Below are 22810 nucleotides of genomic sequence, written 5' to 3' on the forward strand. Positions count from 1 at the left end.
TGCGCTCCACCCCCAAGGGAGGCGGCCGTTCTGGTCCTTCGCAGCGCGACCCGGCGGGCCTGGGGCCGGCCGCGGCAGGGCAGAGGCGGGGATCGGAGCGCCGGGCGGTGCGGAGAAAGGCGCGGAGGCGCGGTCGGCGCGGCCGCTGACCAGGAGCGGCGTGCGCGGGCGGCGCGGGCGTGCAGAGGGCGCAGCGCGGTCTGCGCTCTCGCTAGTGCGCGGCGGGGGCGGGAAGGCCCCGCCCCGGGGCGGGAGGGAACCGCGGGATTAAAGGCCGCCCGGGCGGGCGGGACCCGACTGCCGCCGGCACCCAGAGCGCGCGGAGCCCGCGCCCGGTTGCGCAGCAGGATTCACCGCGACATGAGCATCCGCGCTGGGCGCTGAGCAGCGCGGCGATGTGGGGGCGCGGGGCCCGCGGCCCCGGCTGGGGGCTGCCGCTGGCACTGGCGCTGGCATGCAGCCGGCTGCCGCTGACGAGGGGCGTCGAGGAGGAGCCCGGCAGCGAGTCCGGGTCCGGCGCAAGTGAGGGCTTCCAGGTGGTCACCTTCGAATGGCACCACGTCCAGGATCCGTACATCATCGCGCTCTGGATCCTCGTGGCCAGCTTGGCTAAGATCGGTGAGTGGCCCCGGGCTGGCCGGTTGCGGGATGTCCCCTTCCCCGGCCCGCCGTGCTGGCGGGTCTGCGGGACCCAGGCGGGCGCCCCCAGGGACAGAGCCCAGGCCTTCGCCTTTCTCAGCTGCCAGCGGTTTCCCTGCGCTGTCTCCGTCGGTCGGGAGCGCAGCGGCAGTGTTGGTCGCCGGGCGTCTCCACTCCCGGCAGGAACCGGGTCTGAATCCAGCTCGGGGCTTCCCCGCGTCTGCTCTGAGGTCTCGCCCTGGCTTCGGCTCCGATCCCGGCGCTAGCGCTCAGGGAACCCTCGCTGCCAGGATTTCTGTCGGGTTTGCTGCGGGTTTTTAAAGCGAGAGAGGAAAACGTTCTTGAAGTCAGGGACAGCAGTGGTGTCTTTCATCTCTAGGGCAGAAATGAAAATCCGTGCTCCTACTCGAGCGTAAACCCCGTGGAACCCTGTTTATAGGAGCGGTTTTCCTAGCGACTGCCTTCCTTTCTCTAAACATCCTGGTCTGTCGGGGTTCTCCTCTCTTAACTGGCTTCCAGAGAGTCAGTAATACGGGAGTTGCAGGTGACTCCTGGGCAAGGTGATAGGAAGGTCGGCTCTCTTAAGAGCTCACGAGGATCAAAGTCTCAGTGCCAGCGCGGGGGCTCTTGCTGGAGGTGGCGGGGACCAGAGCGAGAGTGCCACTTCCCGGGCGGGCGCATCCCGGGGCCAGAGAAGCAAGACCAGAGCAGCAGGCGTCCAGGTCTCCAGAGTGGTTTTGGGGTGGGGGCAGGGTGAGGAGGCGGAGGTGTGGGCCTGCTGGGGCCTGGGGGCTGATTCCCTTGGCGGGGCGGGGGAGGGACAGGCTTTGGGGGAGTGGGTTAAAGGGCCGGGTGTACCGGGCAGGCTTGCCTGGAAAAGGGCACCTGCCGCTTGTCCTGTGTCTGCGGTGAGCTCCCTTCCCCTTCGAATCCCTCTTTTCTGCTCTGTGTCTTCAAAGCTCTTTCCATCCTTCCTGCCCCTGCCTCCGTGTGGCTCCGCCCTCCTCCGTGTCCCTTCAGCGCCTGGCCCCTGGGGCTTTCCAGTCCCGGCAGCACCGAGGCCGGCTGCGTCCTGTCTCTGGCTCACTGACCCAGGAACGGTGAGGGCGGCAGGGAGAGCCAGCCTCAGCCTGGAGCTCCCAGGACACCCGTCCTAAATCTCAGCTGCTCTGTCTGGCAGGCATGCCCCGTGCAGGGCGTGGGTGTGCACTTTCTGTGCAAGCTGGGGCCACCGCCGGCCAGCCCCCATGTCCGGTTCAGGACCTGGCATCTGAAAGTCCAGTGATGGCCTCCGAGGCGCTGGCCAGGCGGTCAGCCCTGCTCGGGGCAGCTGTGGGAGGGCGCGCTGCCCCCAGAGTCGGTTATTAGCCAGGAAAAGCCTTCGGGCCTCACAGTGCTCCCACCATCCTGAGAGGACGTCCACGAGGGCGGGGGGTGGGGGGCAGAACGCGTTTCCTGCAGGGTCTGGACCCGCCATAACCAGCCCTTCCCAGGCGGTCACTGCAGTCCTGGGGCGGCTGTCCCCCTTGGGAGGGCCAGAGCCAAGCCTTGGTGCAGTTTGGGGGCTCTGAGGACAACATGAGGGGCCTTGGCACCCCCTTCTAAATGCCCTCACCCTGGACAGGCCCTAACCCTAACCACCAGCCGAACAGGTCACCCTGTGTAGGGGCTGAGTCTCTCTATCTTAAAACCCTCCCCTTAGCCCCCAGTCCCCCATCTCTCAGCCCCAGCCCCCGGTTCCCTGAGGCCCTCCTGGGGGCTTAGTGTGGTCCCCACATGGCCCCAACTCCTATCCCTGCCCCGGAGCCCCCACCTGATTCTGCCTGCTCCCACCTTCCCCACCCCCGGGCTGCTCGTCTTCTCCTCCCACCCTGGGTCCCCACCCCCTCTCCCTGCACTGGGCCATCTCACACCTTCAGGTGCCCAGCTCCCACATGCAGCGGACATCCCCGGTCAGCTGCCTACGGGGCACCCCTGCACAGACACCCCCACACCCTAGTGCACAGGCCCAGATGAGCCCCACACCTCCGGCCGCCCACCTTCTACTCCCCAAAATCGAGGCTCATCCAGCCCAGTCACAGCGGCTCAGGCCAGGTCACCACTGAGGCCCCGGGCACAGACTCCAGTTCCCCTTCCCTACGACCCTTGTCCACTCTGCAGCGCCCAGGGCGGTCACAGCAGGGACCTCCTGGCCGACCCCCAGGCCCAGCACTCTGTCTACAGCTCCCTCCCTCTGGCCTCCTCCCGCGTGAACTCTGGACTTGCGGAGCACGGCCAGGCGTGGACCTGGCCTCCTTGGAAGCCTCCCAGCCCCGCCCCCCGTGCAGCCACCCCAGAGGCCCCTGCCCCAGGAGCCCCCCAGAGCAGCCTCCACCCTCAGCTCACAGGCAGACACGGTGGGGGCTCCAGTATCTGCACAAATTAGGGAGATGCCTGAGCTTCACCGAACCCTCCACGCTCCACGGTCCCAGGACACCAGGAGGTTTTCACTTCTGGCAGCTTCAGAGAGGCAAGGATAGGAGCTGGCTGGCGAGTGGTCAGGAGCCTGGGTGAGGAACAGGTGCCCCGAGCCCACTGACCCCAAGACCTGTGCCTGGGCTCAGCAAGCCCCCCATCCATGTGCATTTGGGGCCCCCATGCCTGTTCCCGAAGCTCTGAAAGTTCAGGAAGGGAGGAAAGGGCTACTGGGGCTGGGGTGCTGTCCACAGCACGGGGCAGGTGGGCAAGAGGGTGAGGACCCTCCCGCAGTGGAGCTGTGGGGCTGGTATCCAACCCCTCCTCTAGACCAGCCTGGGTACCTGGGACATGTGCCCTTGGGTGTCGGCAGCCTGCAGTCTCCACATTAGGTCACTTTGGGCCTTGGACAGTCACCTGGAAGCTCCTGCCTCACCCTGTACCATCGAGCTCTGGGGACCCTGGGCCAGGCTCACTCATCAAGTTCTCCTTCCTGGGCCTCCCCTGGGGGCTGAAGGTGGGTGCTGCCCAGCTCAGTGGGTTCCCCTGGGCCATGCAGCTGCCCAGCTAGGGGCAGGAGAGAGGCCGGGGCGCAGAGGGTGGAAGAGAGGATGGGGGGCAGGGGAGAGGCAGGAGGGCCGGGGGCAGCAGAGAGGCCCCACCAATTCAACTGCAGGCCTTGGAGGACTTTGGTCTCAACCCAGGGTGGGGGTGGGGGTGGGGGCACGTGGCCACAGCTGGGTCCTCAGACCACGCCCTGACTGTGGGGCAGGGAAGGGCATGGGGGGGTGCCAAGAGGACAGTCCCGAGCTTTCCCGGACTTCAGGGGGGTGACGGGGAGTGGCAACTGGGCGGGGGCCCGGGGAAGGTCACAGGGTTGTCCATGACATGGCAGAGGCCAGACCCCGCCCCGTCCTGTCCCGCCACCCGCGGGCCTCAGGCCACCTGGCAAAGCCGTGCCGGCTGCACCCACCCCACCCCAGCTGAGCCACCCACAGCGACAGAACCTGATGCGATGGGAATGTGGGGTGCGGCTTTGGGGCTCAGAGGCTGAGGCGGGCGGGGCAGAGAGCAGGTTCCAGGCCCAGGTGGGCCCTCCGTTCCCAGCGCTAGGCCGTGGGGACACCTGGGGACAGACACGGTTGGGTGTCTGTGGTCCCAGCCTGGCCCGGCTGCGGGAGGCTCTCATGGACCCAGCCTGCTGGGGTGGCTGGTGGGGCAGGTGGGGCAGGGTGGGGGCGGGAGAGACGCCAGCGGTCTGGGATGCACCCTGGGAGAAGCTCGCCAGAGCTGGCATTGCTGCGCCTGAGGGGTCTGGGTGGCCTCAGGTCGGGAAGCACAGCGTGGGGCCTCCTGCCCGGGAGTCCCAGCACCCATCTCTCCACCCGCCTGTCACCGCGTCACTGTCCCGACGGCCGCTGGGCTGGCGTGTTGCTGTGGGGAGGTGCCGCTCTTCCTTGTGCGGACGGCTGCCTTACTGAGACCCGGGTCCCTGACCGTGAGGGCCCCTGTTCCTTGCCCCCAGGTCCCTGTCCCTGCAAGGTGCTGACAGCTCTTCTGGTCATTTGGTTGGGGTGCAGGACGGCTGCCCTCGCCTGCACTGAAGCAGCCGGCGTCTCACCCAGGGCACTCGGGGCCTCCAGCATCGGGCAGGGGCACCTCTGTCTGCACTGCTGCCTGGGCCAGGGATTTCTCCCGGACACAGCCGACTGTGGAGCACGGGGTGTCTTCCCTGAGTCATTGTTCCCAGGCTGCGGGGGATGCCTCGGGGGTCATACTGACCTCCTGGGGTGGACCTTGGAAGCTGGAGATTTTTGTTCCTTGTGGTCTGGCTTGGCTCTGAGGACAGGAGCTCGTGACATGCCCAGCCTAGACCTGCCATCTTTCCCAGGGGCCCCTGGGCACCCTCCCCTGTGTCTGCAACCTCCCCCCCTTGCTGAGCTTCCCTCTGACTTTCCCGGAAGGAACTTAGCAGAGGAGCAGGGGTGGAGAAGACCCAGCAGGGCCAGGGTGGTTGGTGCTCCACCCTGTCCTCCCAGGAAGGACCAGTCAGTGGACCCTAGTGGACCCAGTCGTGACGGGAGAGATGGACTCAGTGGGCTTGGAGTGGGGACCTGTCACCGGAGGCCTGGAACCAAGGACTCTCCCAGGAGTCTCTGTGGAGGGAGGGCTTGGTGTTGAAGGTGTAAAGTCTGGTTTCCTTCCAGGACCTGCCTGCAGCAGAAAGCCACTGCCCATAAAACAATCGTGGCATCTGAGCTAAGATATGGCCCGGAACATCCCAAGGAAAGAGGGCCAAAGGTTGGGCAGCGCTGATAGCACCCAGGGTCAGGGATAGACAGGGCTCCCTGCAGGTGACACGGGCAGCCAGCGCCTGGGCCGGCCTCCGTGAGGGACCCAGGAGAAACCCGAGTACCGTCAAGGCTCCAAGCCCCTCGGTGGCGCTCTGGACGTGGCAGGCTGGCACGAGTCATGCTGCCCCTGACAGCACAGGCTTGCTGACGAGCACCTCTGGGCTCTGTGGTTCCAGCGCGTGGTCAGTCCCCATTTTATTCTGGGTGGGCCTGGGAGCTCCCCAGGGTGCTGGCGCTCTGGGAAGGAGCTTGCAGGACCCCTTATTTAGAGCTGAGGTGCCCACACCTGCATGACCCCCCTGTCCAGGCTGAGCCCCACCCAGAAGCCTCAGTGTGTGGGGAGTGAGGCTGCCAAGGCTCTCTGCTGCCTGTCCTGCACACGCCAGAGCTGCCCGTTGGGTCTCGGGTCCCAGATCTTGGGGTGTCAGGTCTTGGGGTACCAGGTCTCAGGTGCCAGATCTCGGGGTGTCAGGTGTCAGGTGCCAAATCTCGGGATGTCAGGTCTCAGGGTGCCAGGTCTCAGGTGCCAGATCTTGGGGTGTCAGGTCTTAGGGTGCCAGGTCTCAGGTGCCAGATCTCGGGGTGTCAGGTCTCAGGGTGCCAGGTCTCAGGTGCCAGATCTCGGGGTGTCAGGTCTCAGGGTGCCAGGTCTCGGGGTACCAGGCCTTGGTATGTCAGGTCTTGTGGTACCAGGTCCCGGAGTGTCAGGTCTCGGGGTACCAGGTCTTGATATGTCAGGTCTCGGGGTACCAGGTCTTGGTATGTCAGGTCTCAGGGTGCCAGGTCCCGAGTGTTAGGTCTCAGGGTGCCAGGTCTTGGGGTGCCAGGTCTTGGGGTACCAGACTCCACCCCCTATTCGTGCACTGAGCTGCACCCATCCCAGCTTCATCCCTCCACACCCAGCACCTCTCTGCCCCACCTGCTCTGAGCTCTGCACCCTCCAGCCCTCTCTGGCCCCCGAGGACACCTCCTGCAACACCAGTTCTTTCGGCTCAGCGCGGCCAGCGCCACAAGGGCAGGGACTGTCTGCCGTGTCCCGCTGTTCCCTGTGGACCCTGCGGGTCTGTGAGCACACGGAAGCACACACAGATGGGTGAAGGGGGCGGTGGGTGTGTGGTGCACAGACATGTGCCTGGGTGAATAAATGAAGGAGTGAAGAAATGATGGTGGGTGAATGGATGCGTGCATGAACGTGGGTCTCGTCTGTCTGTGGCCTCACCCGAGCCATCTGGACGCTGGGCCGGGAAGGGCCCCGAGCTCCTGAGCCGGATTCTTTCCCCAGGTTGCCACACGGCCTCCCGTGCGGGCACACCCGCTCGAGTGGCAACGCCCTCAGGGCGCCGCCTGCCAAGGGGCAGCAACGAGATCTGCAAAGCGGGATCACTGACAAGGGGGGGGCGCCCTCCGCCCCACACAGAGCCCACCCGGTGCAGCCCCAGCCCTGGGGAGGAGCCCCCACAGTACACCCTGCACTCTGGGCGCCGGCCACCTGGGTCACGCCTGCAGGAGCGAGGGGAAGGAGTGCAGCCATCCGGGCGGCCGGGCCCTGGAGATGCAGACACGCCCCAGCAGGTCTGACTCGGGTGCTGGGACCAGCCCGACAGGGCCCAGGTGGCACCCGCAGCACAGAGACGGCCGTGGGGCTCGGCCTGGCTGGGTTATTTTGTCAGTGCAGCCCAAAATGCCCTGCTTTTTAGCAGCCACTGCTCTGGGCACTAGACGAGCTCTCAAAGGTTTAATAGTCACTGTACACACATCCAGTGCTTGCCGAGTGCTATCAACACGGGGAGTCCAGCTTCACACAAAACGGCCCCAACCCCCTCTCTGGGAGCAGCCTTCCTGTGGGGAGACAGACAGGTGCTCGCACCACGGGGTCCGTGGCATCGAGTGCCCAGGTGAGAAGTGAAGGAGGCAGGAGGTTGGTGTGGTGCCACAGTCAGCCCTGTGGTGAACAGGAAGCATTTCCAGGGCCAGAACAGCCCGTGCTTCTGCGCTGAGAAACGCTGGAGGTCCTCAAGCCGCGGTGCCTGCTCCGTGAGAGCACTCGGGAAGACAGGGACAGCTCAGGCCTGTCACCCGATGGGTGGACCTGCCCCAGGTGGCTAGCAATGTTCGCACCGTCCCTCCGATTTTACAAGATTGTTCCCATAAACATGTTCGGGGTAAGCACATCGGAAAACCAGCTTGCTGTGCTCTGGGATCTGATCTGCGGTTGAGGAAGGGCCCCCCAGCCTGCTCTGTGTAGGGGGCGCTTCTGTGCCGGCAGCTGCCGGGAGGGCACAGCCCTGGGCAGGGGGAGGAGAGCTGCAAGGAGGGCAGCAGGGCCAGTGGGGACGGGGAGGGGAGGGCAGGCCCCTGCCTGTGGTGACTGGCAGCGTCCACACGAGCCGGCCGTGGCCAGGGCTGTGGCTGAGTTCTGTCCTGCAATGTGCCCGGCCCCGGCCTGAGGCTGGCCCTGAGCACGCCCCACGCTGGCCTTTCCTTGGCTGGCGGCGTCTCAAGTCCACGGCCACAGCCAAGTGTCATTCATCCCGGAAGAGTGGGAAGGGCCCATGGCTTGCTGGGCGCAGGGGGGCAGAGTCCAGGCTGAGGGTCAGAGAGCAGCCAGGGGTGCAGGACGGGCTTCCCAGCTTAGGGGCAGTCGGGGTGGCATGGGGACACAGTGGGCTGAGTTCAGGGAGGGGTCATGGGCTGGGGTGGCTGCAGCCGGATGAAGGAGACCCCAGGGCAGGCTGGCAGGTGTGGGCTTCGTAGGGTGGGGGTTAAGCCGTGTCGGCCCCAGTGCCCCATGGGACGCTGTGCCTCAGGAAACACGGGCCACCGGTGCCTTCCCCCGGCTCCCCGGGGGCTCCTCTGAGGGCTCGGTGCTGGGCTGCCCCAGCCTGGACCACCCTCCTGGCCCTGGGAGCCCCAGCAGGCACACACCAGGGTCCCCTTCAGGACCAAGCGGGGGGCAGGGCCGGTGGGGCGGGCGGGGTCTGTGCCTCCCTCCTGGGGACTTGGGAAGCCTCCTGCGTTCGCCACCTGCAGAGCAGTCCTGCCAAAGTCCAACCCGTCTGCGTTCTCAGCTGGGAAAGGGCTTCTTGCAAAGGCAGAATCGGAAAGTTGAAAACACCTATTTTCAGGAGCGGTTGGGCTGACACACAATGTGGGAAACCACCAGCTCCTGAGGGCTCTGCGCTCAGGTTTAGCCGCAGGTGTTTGGTGCACGGGGTGGAGGGTCTGCACCTCGCCTTCCGTGGCCATGGGCTGGGCTCCAGTCTCTGCCACTTCCTGGGGTCCCCACGTGGCCTGGTGGCTGGGTGTGCTGGCAGCACGGCAGCCCCTCAGACCTTGGATGCAGGCCGGGCAGGAGGGGCTCCCTGGCCCCGCCCCAGGCGGCAGCGGGCAGTGGGGGAGGTGGGCGCTGTGCAGGTGCCACTTCCAGGGCTCTGTCTTCCGTCTGGGATCCCTCCAGATCAGAAGGTCCATCGCAGCCAGTGAGAGCTGACTCTGCCTGGGCCACGGGAAGCGGCTGCCTCCGCAGCAGCCGCGGGCTCTGGCTGAGCGTCACCATCCGCCGTCCTGAATTTCCCTCGCAGCCCACGCCCACGCCCAACACAGCAGAGCCCCGGCCTTGGTGGACTGTGGGGCCATTTCCAGCCGGCGTCCGTGGCATGCACCGCGTGGCCAACCGTGGGAGTTACAGTCAAGCGAGACGATATCGCCCCCAGGGACGAGGTCCTCAGCTGTCCGTGTGCGCTGCTGGCCAGAGACTGTCAACACCGCTGCCCCGCAGCCGCTGGCACTGCCGTGTCCCGTGGGGCCAAGATGGACACAGGCTGCGCCGCGGAGGAGGCGTGTCTATGCCGTGGAGGAGGCGTGTCTATACCGCGGAGGAGGCGTGTCTATGCCATGGAGGAAGCGTGTCTATGCCGTGGAGGAGGCGTGTCTATGCCATGGAGGAAGTGTGTCTATACCGCAGAGGAGGCGTGTCTATGCCATGGAGGAAGCGTGTCTATGCCGTGGAGGAGGCGTGTCTATGCCATGGAGGAAGTGTGTCTATACCGCAGAGGAGGCGTGTCTATGCCATGGAGGAAGCGTGTCTATGCCGTGGAGGAGGCGTGTCTATGCCATGGAGGAAGTGTGTCTATACCGCAGAGGAGGCGTGTCTATGCCATGGAGGAGGCGTGTCTATACCGCAGAGGAGGCGTGTCTATGCCGTGGAGAAGGCGCAAGCGCGCTGTGAGGCCAGGCGCAGCGGTCAGGACCCCTGGAGCGGCGTGGGGCCCTGACGCTGGCTCTTCCCCGCATCCGGTTCCCAAACCCGGGCGCCCTGCACGTGGTTTTCCTGCGCGAGTTCCCGCGGTCTCTGCTTTGACTGCGGGACCCTCCGAGGCAGCAGCGCCTTTTCCTGCTTTTCTCCCGGTGCAGGTGGGACTTTCCTTGGCTCCGATCTCGGCGGGCTGCGACAGAGAATCCCGGTGGATGTTGGCGCCCGCGCGAGGCCGCAGCTGCCCCGGCGGTCGCGCCCGGCTCCCTCTCCAGCGAGCCGCAGGCCCGGCTGCCCTCTGCCCGCCCTCCGTGCGTGCTCCCCACGGTCCCCGCCGTCCCCACCTGGCCTCCACGGCCACCCCCAGAGTGGCACCTGCCACAGCCTCCGTGGCGCTGCTGCCTAAAGAATTAGCAGGCGTGATGTGCGCCGCGAAGTTTGGACTCGCGGAACAACCGAGCAGACGGCAGGGTGCCGGCCCGCACCCCTCCCGGCCTGCGTCCGCGGGCTGCGCTGGTGCGGCGTGCGGGGTACCGGGCTGGCACGTCACGCCCACCACGCTCGTTTCTGCTGCGTCTGGACAGCTGTGTGATGCCCGTGTCCACCAGGGTCACACGGCGCGGCGTCCCTGCGCATGCGCCCTCCCGGCAGCCACGGCCGTCCTCCCGTCCCTGCACTTCCACCTCTCCCGGCGTTCGTCGTGGGACTCGCAGAGGCGCGTTCCAGACTGGCCTCTCCCCGCAAACTGCGTCTGCTTCTCGGCCGGCCGTGGCCTCACGCGCGTTCTCTGTCGTGCTGAACGACGCCCACCGTCTGGCTCTGCCGCCGACTGCCTATTCCCGCGTGGCGTTCGTCCATGCGTCCCGAACGACACCCTGGTTGCTTCCGAGTTTTGGTGACCGAGGGAAGCCGCCATACACATCCTTGCGCAGGTTTCTGTGCGGACGCGGGTTTGCAACCCCTTTGGGCGGATACCAAGGAGCGTGACTGCTGGGTCGTGTCGTGCGGCAAGAGTGTGCTTGGTTTCCCGAGAAACCTCCATCTGTCCCTGCGGCCGGTGACACTTTGCCGTCCCTGCGGCGGCGAGATTCTGGTGGCCGCACGTCCTCCCCACGATCCGCGCCAGCCGTGTCGGTCCCGCCATCCTGGTCCTGAGCCGGGCTGCCCCCTCCCGAGTTGCGTTAACTTGCGTCTCCCCGGGGCGAGAGGCGGAGCGTCTGTTCACGCTCACCCGCATCTGCGCGTCTTCCCTGGGGAGGTGTCTGTGCAGACGTGTGGCCCATTTTTCACTGGATTGTTGGTTTTCTTGCTGAGTTTTAGGAGTTCTCTGTTTGCTTTGGATGTGAGCCCTTTACCAGTTACTTGTTTTGCAAACATTATCTTTTACAGAGAAAAGGGTTTTGGTGTTAATGCAAACTTCCCAACTTTTTATTTACGGGTCACGCTCCTGGTGTGTGTACAAACCCGTCACTGAACCTGAGGTCATCTAAGTTTCTTCCGCGTTACCCTCCAGGAGTTTTGTAGCTCCGTGTTCTGCTTTTAAGCCTTTGGTCCAGTCGAACGAGGTCCTGTCGCCCCTGGACAGGCTCCTGCTGGTCCAGCAAGGCTGGTGGATCCCAGCGCCCGCCACGGCGCGTGGCTTTGGGTGTTTGAGCGTGTGCTGGCCGCGGTCTCTGCGCAGCGGCGAGCTCTGGGGCCGCTCCACCCCAGCCACTGGAAACACAGGTGGCCTGGGAGCGGCTCACGGCAGATGTCCCGGCCGTGGAGCCCGGACTTTGCCACTCCTCGGAGACGTTGTTCGGTTCTTAACTTTTCTCTCCTAAGCTTTCCTTCTTTGCCTTTTTCCTCTATCTTCTGAGACTTTCTTAACCTCTTTCCCTGCCTCTGCTCCGTTTTTAATTTCTGCTCTCACATTTTTCACTCCCGGGAGGCCTCTAAGTCTCTGACTGTGCTTCCCTTCCCCATGACGCTAGCTCTGGGTGTGCGCCTGCGATCGGTCGCCGCTGTCCACGCCCGGCACCCCCGGCCGGCTGCACCTGTGCTCGGGGCTGAGCGGTTGTGGGCCGCACAGGTGTGGGGGGCCGGCCTGCCAGCGTCCCAGGTCCTCCTTCCTGCTGGCTGGGCCAAGAACCCACGGTCAGGACAGCAAACAACACCCTCCTCCCTTTTGTTTTTCTTGGATTTGAGAATGAAGTCAGACCGCCCGCCTGGGAGAAATCTCATTTTCATCTTTACAGCAGCCCAGAAACCTGGAGGTTATCATCTTACAACGAGGAAACCGCGTCTAAAAGAGATAAAACAGGCTGCTGGGAGGCGGCCAGACAGGGCCCTCAGAACACACAGCCCTCGGTGTGCAGACCGTGGACTTGTGGCTCCCCGAGAGGGGCTGTCCCCATGGGCCTGGCCTCCTGCCCTGGGCGGACGGCGGGCACCTGGGGTGCTGGGGGGCCGCCTGCCGTCCTCGGTGGGGCCGTGGGGTCTGGCGGCTCCGTGGCACTTCCCGCCTTCACAGCCCTTTGTCCTCTTGTGTCACGGCGTAAATGCCGAGAATCAATACCCTAGTCGCTTCCTGCTGCTGTGTCCAGGCAGCAGCTCGTGACAAAGTCCCGGCCTTGGGGACAACACCAGGAACTCCTGATGGTGGTGGCTGCCGTGGCCACGTGGACGGGCACAGGCTGGGCTTACAGTGGCCTTGGGACGTTGCCCACACGTTTTATCTGCACAGAGATTTCCTCAGAGGAAATGGTCCTGCTGGACTTTTCACGTGACCGTGACCGAATGAAGGTCACCGACACCTGAGCTTGCTGCCTGCGGGGCCCATTTGCAGATCCTCAGAGCTGTTTAGGGACCCGACCGCGTGCCCTGGCCCCACACAGGCAGCGGGTCCGTGTCTGTCCCTCGGTGGGTCCGAGAGGCGAGGTCAGTCTCCCAGGCTGCAGCCAACGTGCAGCCAAAGCTTCCGATGGTGTGACCGATGTTTTGTGTTCTCGAAACTTAGAGCCTTAGAGAGGAAGGCACTTTCTGACCTGCCCAGCCTCTCTGGCCACTCTCCCCACGTCACGGAAGGGCCACCACACACCTGCTGTCCTGCGGGGAGAGGAGGGAGGAGCAGGCGGGGCAGCCCTGCCCCCTCGCCTTTGCTGTTTCCCTAGGTGCAGGTGACAGAGCTGATGCCCCGATCCTGTGGTCAGAGGAGGCCCGAGCGAGCCCGGACCCCACCCTGCGTGTTGGGGCAGCCCTGCCCCCCTCACCTGGAACCCGTTCCAGGCCTCTGCTGAGACTTGCCCTCTTTAATTGATTATAGCACATTTTCCTTTAAGTCCTCAAGCCCAGTTGTAACAGCTGCTTTAAGACCTTTATCTGCTCACTCCATCGTCCGGATAGTCTTGGCGTGCCAGTTTGATCTGTGGACGGGCCTCTTTTCCTGCTTCCTCGTGCACGGAGAGGTCCGAGGCTGTTTCCAGACATGGCAGCTGCGGAGATCTGGGTTCTGCCGGGTCCCGGGGAGCCCTCACTCTGGGCCTGTGGCCGCCGCCACGCTGCTCCTCCCGGGCACCAAACGCCACGAGACGGAACCTCCAGTGCGTCTCCCCCGTGGCCGGGCGGCTGAAATCACAGTCCTCTGGGCTTTTGCTGGCAGTTTGGGGCCTGCGCTCCTGTGCAATCACGGATCGGGGTCTGGGACTCCCCCTCCACCTCTCTCCCTTCCGGAGCTCACCCCTCACTTTGTAGGTTCTATGGCCGCCGCGCCCCGCCCCTCGCGTCCACCCGCAGGCCGGTGAGACGGAAGCCTCCTTGCGAGTTTGTGCTGCCCTGCGTCAGCCCAGCCGGGGTCTGTCTTCAGGGAAAGAGACGTTTAGAGAAAACGAGAATGCCCGGTGCTGAGCCGCCCGCCCCGGTTCCGCCGCTTTGGTCTTTCCTCACAATCTCACGAGGCTGCACGGATGCCCCAGAGCTGACGGCTGTTCCTCTCAGGAGAGCGCGCGCAACAGGAGTCACCGGCCGTGGGGACGCCAGTGTGCAAACCTCGCATTCGTTCTTGAGTCGGAGCCAGTCGTGAGATCTAAGGAAGCAAACCTGAAACGCGTGGCCCCACACGTGGCGTGGTGGGCGTCGGAGCGAGGGCCGGGCAGGGACACCGTGGCGTGGACGCAGCCCTCGGTCATGCCTGTTCACGTCGTGGGCTCCTGCGCCTCTTGTCACTGCTGAACGTGACGACGCACCGGTGGCTGCAACACCGGTCCTGGCGATGCTGCCTGGCGACACCGGTCCTGGCGATGCTGCCTGGCGACACCGGTCCTGGCGATGCTGCCTGGCGACACAGGTCCTGGCGATGCTGCCTGGCGACACAGGTCCTGGCGATGCTGCCTGGCGACACCGGTCCTGGCGAGGCTGCCTGGCGACACCGGTCCTGGCGAGGCTGCCTGGCGACACCGGTCCTGGCGATGCTGCCTGGCGACACCGGTCCTGGCGATGCTGCCTGGGGACACCGGTCCTGGCGATGCTGCCTGGCGACACCGGTCCTGGCGATGCTGCCTGGCGACACTGGTCCTGGCGATGCTGCCTGGGGACACCGGTCCTGGCGATGCTGCCTGGCGACACCGGTCCTGGCGATGCTGCCTGGGGACACCGGTCCTGGCGATGCTGCCTGGTGACACTGGTCCTGGCGATGCTGCCTGCCCACCTGGAGACACTAGTCCTGGCGATGCTGCCTGGTGACACCGGTCCTGGCGATGCTGCCTGGTGACATAGGTCCTGGTGATGCTGCCTGCCCGGCTCAGAACGCTGGAGGTTTCATCGTGGATGCAGGTGCAGCCCGGGTCTCCCAGGGGCCTGGGGCAGAGCGTGAAGGCCCGCTGTGCCCTTTTCTGCCTGTCCTCGGACCCCAGCCTGGCCACGTGCTCCCGCCTTGGCTTCCCCACCTGACCCCACGGTTGGCGACCGGGGTCCTGGGAGGCGTGGTGGCGCAGGGCTCTGCACAGGGCGGCGGGCGAGACCAGTGGCGATAGGGGCGGGAGGTGACTCGGAGGGACGCAGCCCGGGACGCCTGTCTTTGGGGACAGCCTGAGGGCGTGTGGGGCAGGCTGGTCCTGGACTCTGAGGGCCTGGCCTCCCCAGGGCACCTTCCGTCCATCCTCCCTCCTGTGGCCCGTGACGGCTCAGAACTGCCGCTTCCCTAGAAAGCCATTAGCAATTTTCATTTCTCATTTGAAAACAATGTTGCAAACACTCTGTGGTCTGTGAGCAGAAGGGCCTGTCCTGAGAGGCCGTTGTCCATGTCCTGCAGGAAGCAGCCGCCCCGGCCCAAGCAGGCTTGGCAGCTCCAGGGCGGGGCTGCAGCCCCCCAGGGGAAGCCGCCGGCTCCTCACAGCCTCAGAGCTCCCGGGAACAACCCCTGGGGGGAGGGGCAGGGGTGGCACTCGGGGACGTCTGCTGAGGCTGCAGCGGGTGCTGCAAGCACCTGCCTCCTGCCCGGGGCTGGGGCCGACCAGGTTAGCGCAGCCTCTCGGCCGGTGAGCACCATGTGCTGAGGTCAGAGGGCGGGACCCGCCAGGGGGGACGGGGCCTGCTGGGCTTGTAGGGGAGGGAAGGGCACACCCAAGCCGTCTTGGAAGAGTGGGGGGCCACGTGTGTGTCTCTGTGCAGGTCTATGTGTCTCTCTGTGTCTGTGTGTTTGTGTGTGTGCCTGTGTGTCTATACATGTCTGTGTGTCCCTCTGTGTCTGTCTGTCTGTGTGTCTCTGTGCGTGTCTGTGTCTGTCTCTGTGCGTGTCTGTGTGTCTGTGTCTCTGTGCGTGTCTGTGTGTCTGTGTCTCTGTGTGTGTCTGTGTCTGTCTGTGTCTCTGTGTGGGTCTGTGTGTCTCTGTGCGTGTCTGTGTGTGTCTCTGTGCGTGTCTGTGTGTCTCTCTGTGTCTGTGTCTGTCTGTGTGTCTCTGCGTGTCTGTGTGTCTCTCTGTGTCTCTGTGTCTGTGTGTCTCTGCGTGTCTGTGTGTCTGTGTGTGTCTCTGTGTCTGTGTGTCTCTGTGCAGGTCTGTGTGTCTCTGTGCGTGTCTGTGTGTGTCTCTGTGCGTGTCTGTGTATCTCTCTGTGTCTCTGTGTCTGTGTGTCTCTCTGTGTCTCTGTGTCTGTGTCTCTGTGCGTGTCTGTGTGTCTCTCTGTGTCTCTGTGTCTGTGTGTCTCTGTGCGTGTCTGTGTGTCTCTCTGTGTCTCTGTGTCTGTGTGTCTCTGTGCGGGTCTGTGTGTCTCTCTGTGTCTCTGTGTGTGTCTCTGTGCGTGTCTGTGTGTCACTCTGTTTCTCTTGTGTGTCTGTGTCTCTGTGCGTGTCTGTGTGTCTGTGTGTCTCTGTGTCTGTGTGTCTCTGTGCATGTCCATGTGTCTGTGTCTCTGTGTCTGTGTGTCTCTGTGCATGTCCATGTGTCTGTGTCTCTGTGTCTCTGTGCATGTCCATGTGTCTGTGTCTCTGTGTGTCTGTGTCTCTGTGCATGTCCATGTGTCTCTCTGTGTGTCTGTGTCTCTGTGCATGTCCGTGTGTCTCTCTGTGTCTCTGTGTGTCTGTGTCTCTATGCATGTCCATGTGTCTGTGTGTCTGTGTCTCTGTGTGTCTGTGTCTCTGTGTGTCTGTGTCTCTGTGCATGTCCATGCATCTCTCTGTGTCTCTGTGTGTCTATGTCTCTGTGCATGTCCATGTGTCTGTGTGTCTGTGTCTCTGTGCGTGTCTGCATGTGTCTCTTTGTGGCACGTGTTTGCGTGTGTGTGCCTGCACAACTGCATGTCTGAGATCCGCTCATCCTGCTGCCTCAGGCCTCCCGGCGGGTCCCTGTGGTCTAGTTGTTTTGTTAGGCCGAGCTTAATTGACCAAGCTCGGACGTGTTAAAGTAAAACCAAGGGATTTGCTGTACCACTGCATTTGAGTGGACTCAGCTAAATCTCGAGTCACCTTGAAAGGTCCTTGGCGGCAGCAGTGGCGCTGGCCAGCCAAGCCCCCGGCCGGGCTTGCTCTGCAGGCCTGCCATGCGGCCACCGCGGCCTCCAGGGCCCCGGGCAGCCCAGAGCGAGGCTCTTTCTGGGGCTTTGTCTGGAAGCGGCCGGGCGGTCGGGCGGCACCTGCCGACCTTTCCCTCCAGTAAGAGAGTTTGTAATGAGGGCTAAACGCGCTCGCTGCCCGCGGTTCCCGCCCTGCACTGCGAGTTTGTGCCTAATTAGCTGTGACTGTCCCGGCCTCGGCAATCAGTTACTCCGGGCTGGGGCGTCCCTCGGCCGGGTCTCCCGTGTGGACCGCTCGTCCACTCCGGCCGCGCCGGCTGCTCACGCTCGGTGCACTTTTACTTTGTTCCCTGGGGGTTGCCACTGCGCGAGGAGGGCGGGGCCGGTCCCTTCTGCAGAGCTGCTCCCGTGGTAGCCACGCCGCTCAGGGCGTGGTGCAGACTCCGGTCGTCCTGCGCCTGCGTGGGGCGTGTGCGCAGTGGCTGACCGTCCGCCGTCCTCGCTCTGCCGACGTCTCCGGCTCCCTCGGCCCTGTCCACCCACAGGGTCAGGGTCGCCCGCAGGCTCGGCAGACTTCACGTCAGGGAGGCTGCACGGCACAGCGGTCCCGTGTCTCGGCAGGCCAGCCCAGGAGCCAGCGGCGCTCGTTCCCAGAGCGGCGGGTCTGGCTCAGACAGCAGCAGCCGCGAGAAGCCACCTGTCCCTCCGGCCCTGCTCCCCCGCAGGAAGTGAGTCCCTGAGACGTGCCTGACCCGGGCAGCAGGATCTGAACACGCGGGACCTGGCAGCAGGATCTGAACACGCGGGACCTGGCAGCAGGATCTGAACACGCGGTCCCGGCAGCAGGATCTGAACACGCGGGACCCGGCAGCAGGATCTGAACACGTGGGACCTGGCAGCAGGATCTGAACACGCGGTCCCGGCAGCAGGATCTGAACACGTGGGACCTGGCAGCAGGATCTGAACACGCGGTCCCGGCAGCAGGATCTGAACACGCGGGACCTGGCAGCAGGATCTGAACATGTGGGTCCCGGCAGCAGGAGCAGCGCGGCGGCCGCGGGGGTTTCTCACAGAGAACGTGGCAGGACCCAGCACAGACGCCGGGACGCGTGGGGCAGAGAGCGCAGGTGAGGGCATCCTCGCGGTGAGGTGGGCGGCGTCCCTGAAGCAGACGCTGCGCGGCGAGGCCACGGGACACGGCTGCTCCGGCACACAGCGGCACAGAGAGGCTGCCCAGGAGGCGGCGGCGGGCACCGGCGGAGACGGCACGGGCAGGGGCGGCTGCTGTGGGGATCTGGGGAGCTCCGGAAGTTTCCCTGAAATGGGGGGAGGGCACAACGGCAGACACCCCGTATGGAGAAGAGCAGAGCAGGCGGCCCGAAGACACAGCCGCCGTGCACAAGCGGCGACCGCAGGGTGACACGCAGCGCCAGGCCGGCCTGAGCCCCTGCGGCGCCCCCTCTGCCCACCAGGTCCCGGTGGGCGCTTGACCCCAGAACAAGACCCAGCCAAGCTCCATGCAGCCATGGAGGCGCCAGCTGTCACGTGCGAACACGCCAAGGGGGGTGTCGGTTCAAGGAAGACGCGGCGGGAGCCCAGGGCGAGGGTGGGTTTGTGCCCCTGGCGGGGCCCCGCTGATTGGCGGCCTCGTCCACACGCAGCTGAGCAGACACCGCTGGGTGCCGCTGTGGTGCTGCGAGCACCCGCAGAGCAACCGAGATCCACTCTCAGACTCTCGGGTCTGGGGACGGACACCTGGGCAGGAAACCGTCTCTCTGAGGTTGAGCAGGGCCTAATGGCTCTTTCTGTCTTTAAATTTTTTCTTTGTTCAATTCAACTAAAATTAAATTGAATGCCTTTTATTTTTAAAAGATGCATAATAAAAGTTTAGTAGAAGATATTAAGAGTAGGAACGGATGTTTTAAGCCTAACACAAAACGCAGACGCCACGCAACAAGGCGCGGGGGAGCGTGACTGCGAACGTAGGCATCTGCATCTGCAGAACAACACGCACAGGCGGAAGGGTGCCAGGGATGCCTCTGAGATCAGCGAAACTGTGCCTGCACCAGAGAACTCAGCGGCTCGATGCGTCCGGTATTCAGCCTGTGTCAACAAGGGAAGGATGCGTCCCGGCCAGGGAGCCATGGTTCCGTGAATGAACAGTTACAGGAGGACAGGGAGAGCCATGGCTGGTCCATGAGACGCTCCGACCGCACCCACAGAGAGAGGACCGCAGGTTGAACCTGCCTGTGCGGGAGGGGACGGCGCGGCCCAGGCGGCGGGAACACACCCGCCCTGCAGTCCCTCCTGGGAGCCACTCTGGACGTCCCCGCACACGTGAAAAGGTGTCCAGGGACGTTCTTCCTAATGGGAAGAACAAAAGGCTGGGCACGGCCTTGTCTCCATCTCCGCTGCGTTTGTGTACATGTGTGCGTTGTTTTCTCGGCGAGTGAGAAGATGGGTTTTCCCTGTGCGTTTCCAGGGCTTGCTTCTGAGCAGGAGCACTCGGTGTCTCCCCACCGTGTCCGCATTAATGAGATTTTACAGTAACCAGCTGCTGAGCGGGAATGTGGCAGAGGATTAGCTGGCAGAGTCGAGGGGAACTAAAGTGCAAAGTTTGTTGCCGGCTGTTGTTTTCAGAGATAACCCTGCCCCAGGCTGTCCTGACCGCCAGCCTCGAGTTGGCCGGAACAGGCTGTACGGTGGTCACAATCTGCTGGATTGAGATTGTGGCTCAAAGACCCAAGGCCAGATGTTTGCAGCTGGCGCAGGCGAGGGGGTCTGACCCGGGACGCGCTGTGTCTGTGGTCCCCAGGTTCGTCCTCAGTGAGCCCCCTCGCAGGCACCGCAGGCCCACACGCCCCCAAGACAAGCAGGTAAGGACAGGTGAGCAGGTTGCTGCAAACTCAGCCCCGACGGCAGCCACCTGGACGTGGCGAGAGGCAGGAGGTGCATGTTGTAGAGAGAGACGGCAGCCAGCGTGTGCCGTGCAGGGACCTACCCAGCCTCTGAGGGGCTGGGGTCACCGCGGGTTCGCCGGGCAGCAGTGACGGTGCAGCCAGGGGCAGAGGCGGGAGACTGGGGTGGGCCGAGGGGATGGGCCGGACCAGCTGGGTCTCAGCTCCCGGACACCAAGCCGGTTTTCACAGCCCTGAGGAAGGGGCAGGTGACAAACGGGGCTTGTTCTGGACGTCAGTAAGCGGGTTGGGAGGCTCTGGATGTGGGGCCACGGGCCCAGGCCTGGGGCAACACAGAGGGGCGTCCAGAGTCCAGCACAGAGAACCCGCAGCGCGACTCGCTAGGGCGCTGAGCACGTGGAACGCAGACACTTGGGATGGCCCGGCCGCTGAGTGTGGTTCTGGGTGGGGCCCCGGGACCTTCAGTGCTTCCCTGCCTGCCCCAGGCAGGGACACAGCCTCGCCCTGCAGGGCTGGAAGACGCCACCCAGGTCTCGTCCCAAAGCTCTGGGAGGCCACAGGGACGGGGACATGCAGCCTAGAGGAAGAGGGGCGTCACCATGCCCTGCTGGGGCCCCCTGGTGCCCGTGTGACAGTGGAGCCAAGGCCAGGCAGCGGTTGTCACTCACACCCCGGCCTCTCTCACTGGGGCCAGCTGACCGGCAGTGACAGGCAGTCCCCACAGGGTCCAGCGAATCCACCTGCCGCCCTGTTCCCCAGAAACAGCCTCCGAGTTGGGGTGGCCCCTCCGGGAGGCCTTTAGTCACTCGTGGGCTGGGCGACTGCAGGAGGCTGATCCCTGGCACACCTGCAACACATGGGGACCTTCAGAGGGGCAGAGAGCCTGGGGCCTGGGATGTGGGGTCCCCAGCATGGCCTCAGACCCCAAAAGCATCAATGCGTTCTGCCTCTGCCCTGCCCAGCCCTGGTGGCTCAGGAGGCTGAGGTGTGGTGCTGGGGCTGCAGGGAGAAGCAGACGTGGAGCAGGTGCACACCTGGACTGGCCACCTGCTCCAATGCCGGACTCAGGGGCAAATGCAGCTTGAGTCTGTGTGAGACTGTCCCTGGGCAGGACAGCCAGGACCACGGCACCACCTTCCTCCGGGTGCAGGGAGTTTCCCACGGGCTCACACCCGATGCCTGCGCTAACCCCGTAATTACACGTGAGGACACTGGCCGGGAGAGGCCAGGAGCTCAGCCCACCTACTTAGGAGGGTGGGGCTGGTTGGAACCTTCCGGACACAGGCTCTGAGCCCCGCCCCCCGGCCTCACCTGCAAATTCCCCTGGGATGGGACTGGGTGAGCAGCACCCCCAGGACCTGGTTTGAGGGGCCCTTCCTGTGCTGAGCTTGTGGGGTCTTGGCTGTCTCAGAAGACAGCTGTCCTTTGAATTTCAGAGACGACTCCTAATAAACAAAAACTCAGTGGATGAAAGGATAATCATGTTGCTTAAGCCACAGGCGTCGACCTCATTGTCCACATTCCGGCTGTTTTGAAATCAATCCTAGGGAGGGAATTTTCTCACCTTTCTGAGTCCAGTGGAACGCAAGCCCAAGTGGGTCAGTGTCAAAGCCTCCGGGCCTCTCGGGGCTCCTGCAGGGCTGTGGTCCGTGTGGTGGCAGCGTCCACGGGGTCCCCCTGGACAGCTCAGGAGCACCTGGGGTCAGGTCAGGCCTCGGCCACAAGGGGCGGTACCAGCCGCCAGGCGGGGCTACACCAGAGACCCACCCACCTGGGGCATGGCGTGGACAGGCCACGCCCACAGTCACGTGGGCTGGGCCCGCCCGTGCTCCCACCCCCTCCTCAGCCCTCCTGGGTGCCCGGGAACGTGGGGGCAATCTGGGAAGCCCCAGCCCCTCCCTCGCCCCTCCCCCGGGTGGCCCCCTCGCCCCTCCCCCGCAGCCCCCTGACTCTCCTCCCCCGCCCGCAGTGTTCCACCTGTCCCACAAGATCACCAGCGTGGTCCCCGAGAGCGCCCTGCTCATCGTGCTGGGCCTGGTGCTGGGCGGCATCGTCTGGGCGGCCGACCACATCGCGTCCTTCACGCTCACGCCCACCGTGTTCTTCTTCTACCTGCTGCCGCCCATCGTGCTGGACGCCGGCTACTTCATGCCCAACCGCCTCTTCTTCGGCAACCTGGGCACCATCCTGCTCTACGCCGTGGTCGGCACGGTGTGGAACGCGGCCACCACCGGCCTGTCGCTCTACGGCGTCTTCCTCAGCGGGCTGATGGGTGAGTCCCCGCCCCGCGCAGCCCGGGCGCACGTGCAGGGCTTGGCCCGCGCAGGGGGCACCCTCCGCTCCTCCCCCTGCCCGGCGGGCTTGGGTCTGTCCCCCCTCGGGCCACCGTCCCCAGGGAGAAGGAGGCGGGGCTGGCACGGAGCCCTCGGATGGCAGCGCGAGCTAGAGGGGCGGGCGCTGGCCTTGTGCGTTTGGGTGCCACTCGGCCACACCTGCGGCGTGCGGCGTCTCCCGTGGCTCACCCGCACCGGAGCTCCCCGCACTGCTGCGGTCCCTGAGCTCAGCGGTTTGCACCCGACCCCCGGCCTGGGAGTGGCCACGGTGGGACTGGGAGTGGGGCTGGTCCCCGCCCTGCCCCGCCCTGCCCCACCCCAGGTGGCAGGAGGGAGGGGCGGGTGTCCCCCCATCTCACCCCCGCCAGCCTCCCCGCCTGTCTGCACACTCGTCACCGCTTCCAGCTGTCCTGCCAGCTGACACAGGCTCACACGTGGGTGCACCAGTTCCCCAGTGATGCCACAGGTGGTCAGGGACACTGCAGACGGCACAGCCACTGGCCTCAGGGACAGTTCAGGGTTTGGGACAAGGACTTGCCTGACTCAGGGCCCTGTCACGGAGAGTCCAGCCCACGAGAGGTCCCCAGGGGCTGCTCTGAGGCCCACGGAGAAGCCTTTAACCAGCCTGGCCAGCAGGCGGCTCTGTCCATGGTGGACAGCACAGATCTTAAGGTACAACTGGCCGCATTTTCGCAAATGTGCTCAGCCCATGCCCTGCACCACCATTAAGTTCTGGAACATTCCAGTTGCCAGGGCCATCTTGGGCCACCCTCTGACTGCTCTGCTGACCGTTAGCTGCGCTTGCTGCTGGAAACATACATCCTGCACTCGGCCAGCCACTCTCCCTCGGTGACAGTGACCTGGGGGGGTTGTGCTC

General features: G+C 64.6%; 1 protein-coding gene across 1 annotated transcript in view; it reads left to right on the forward strand.

The window, feature by feature from the left end:
• The first annotated feature begins 313 nt into the window (after positions 1–313).
• SLC9A3 (solute carrier family 9 member A3) overlaps positions 314–22810 on the forward strand; it is a 35572-nt gene continuing 13075 nt past the window's right edge. The window contains exons 1-2 of the mRNA XM_076007915.1: positions 314–618; positions 21570–21872. Of these exons, the coding sequence (XP_075864030.1) occupies positions 396–618; positions 21570–21872 (526 nt within the window). The 5' untranslated portion in view covers positions 314–395. The remainder of the gene's footprint in view (positions 619–21569; positions 21873–22810) is intronic.

The sequence above is a fragment of the Microcebus murinus genome, chromosome 11, assembly GCF_040939455.1.
Source record: "Microcebus murinus isolate Inina chromosome 11, M.murinus_Inina_mat1.0, whole genome shotgun sequence".
Classification (NCBI taxonomy): domain Eukaryota; kingdom Metazoa; phylum Chordata; class Mammalia; order Primates; family Cheirogaleidae; genus Microcebus; species Microcebus murinus.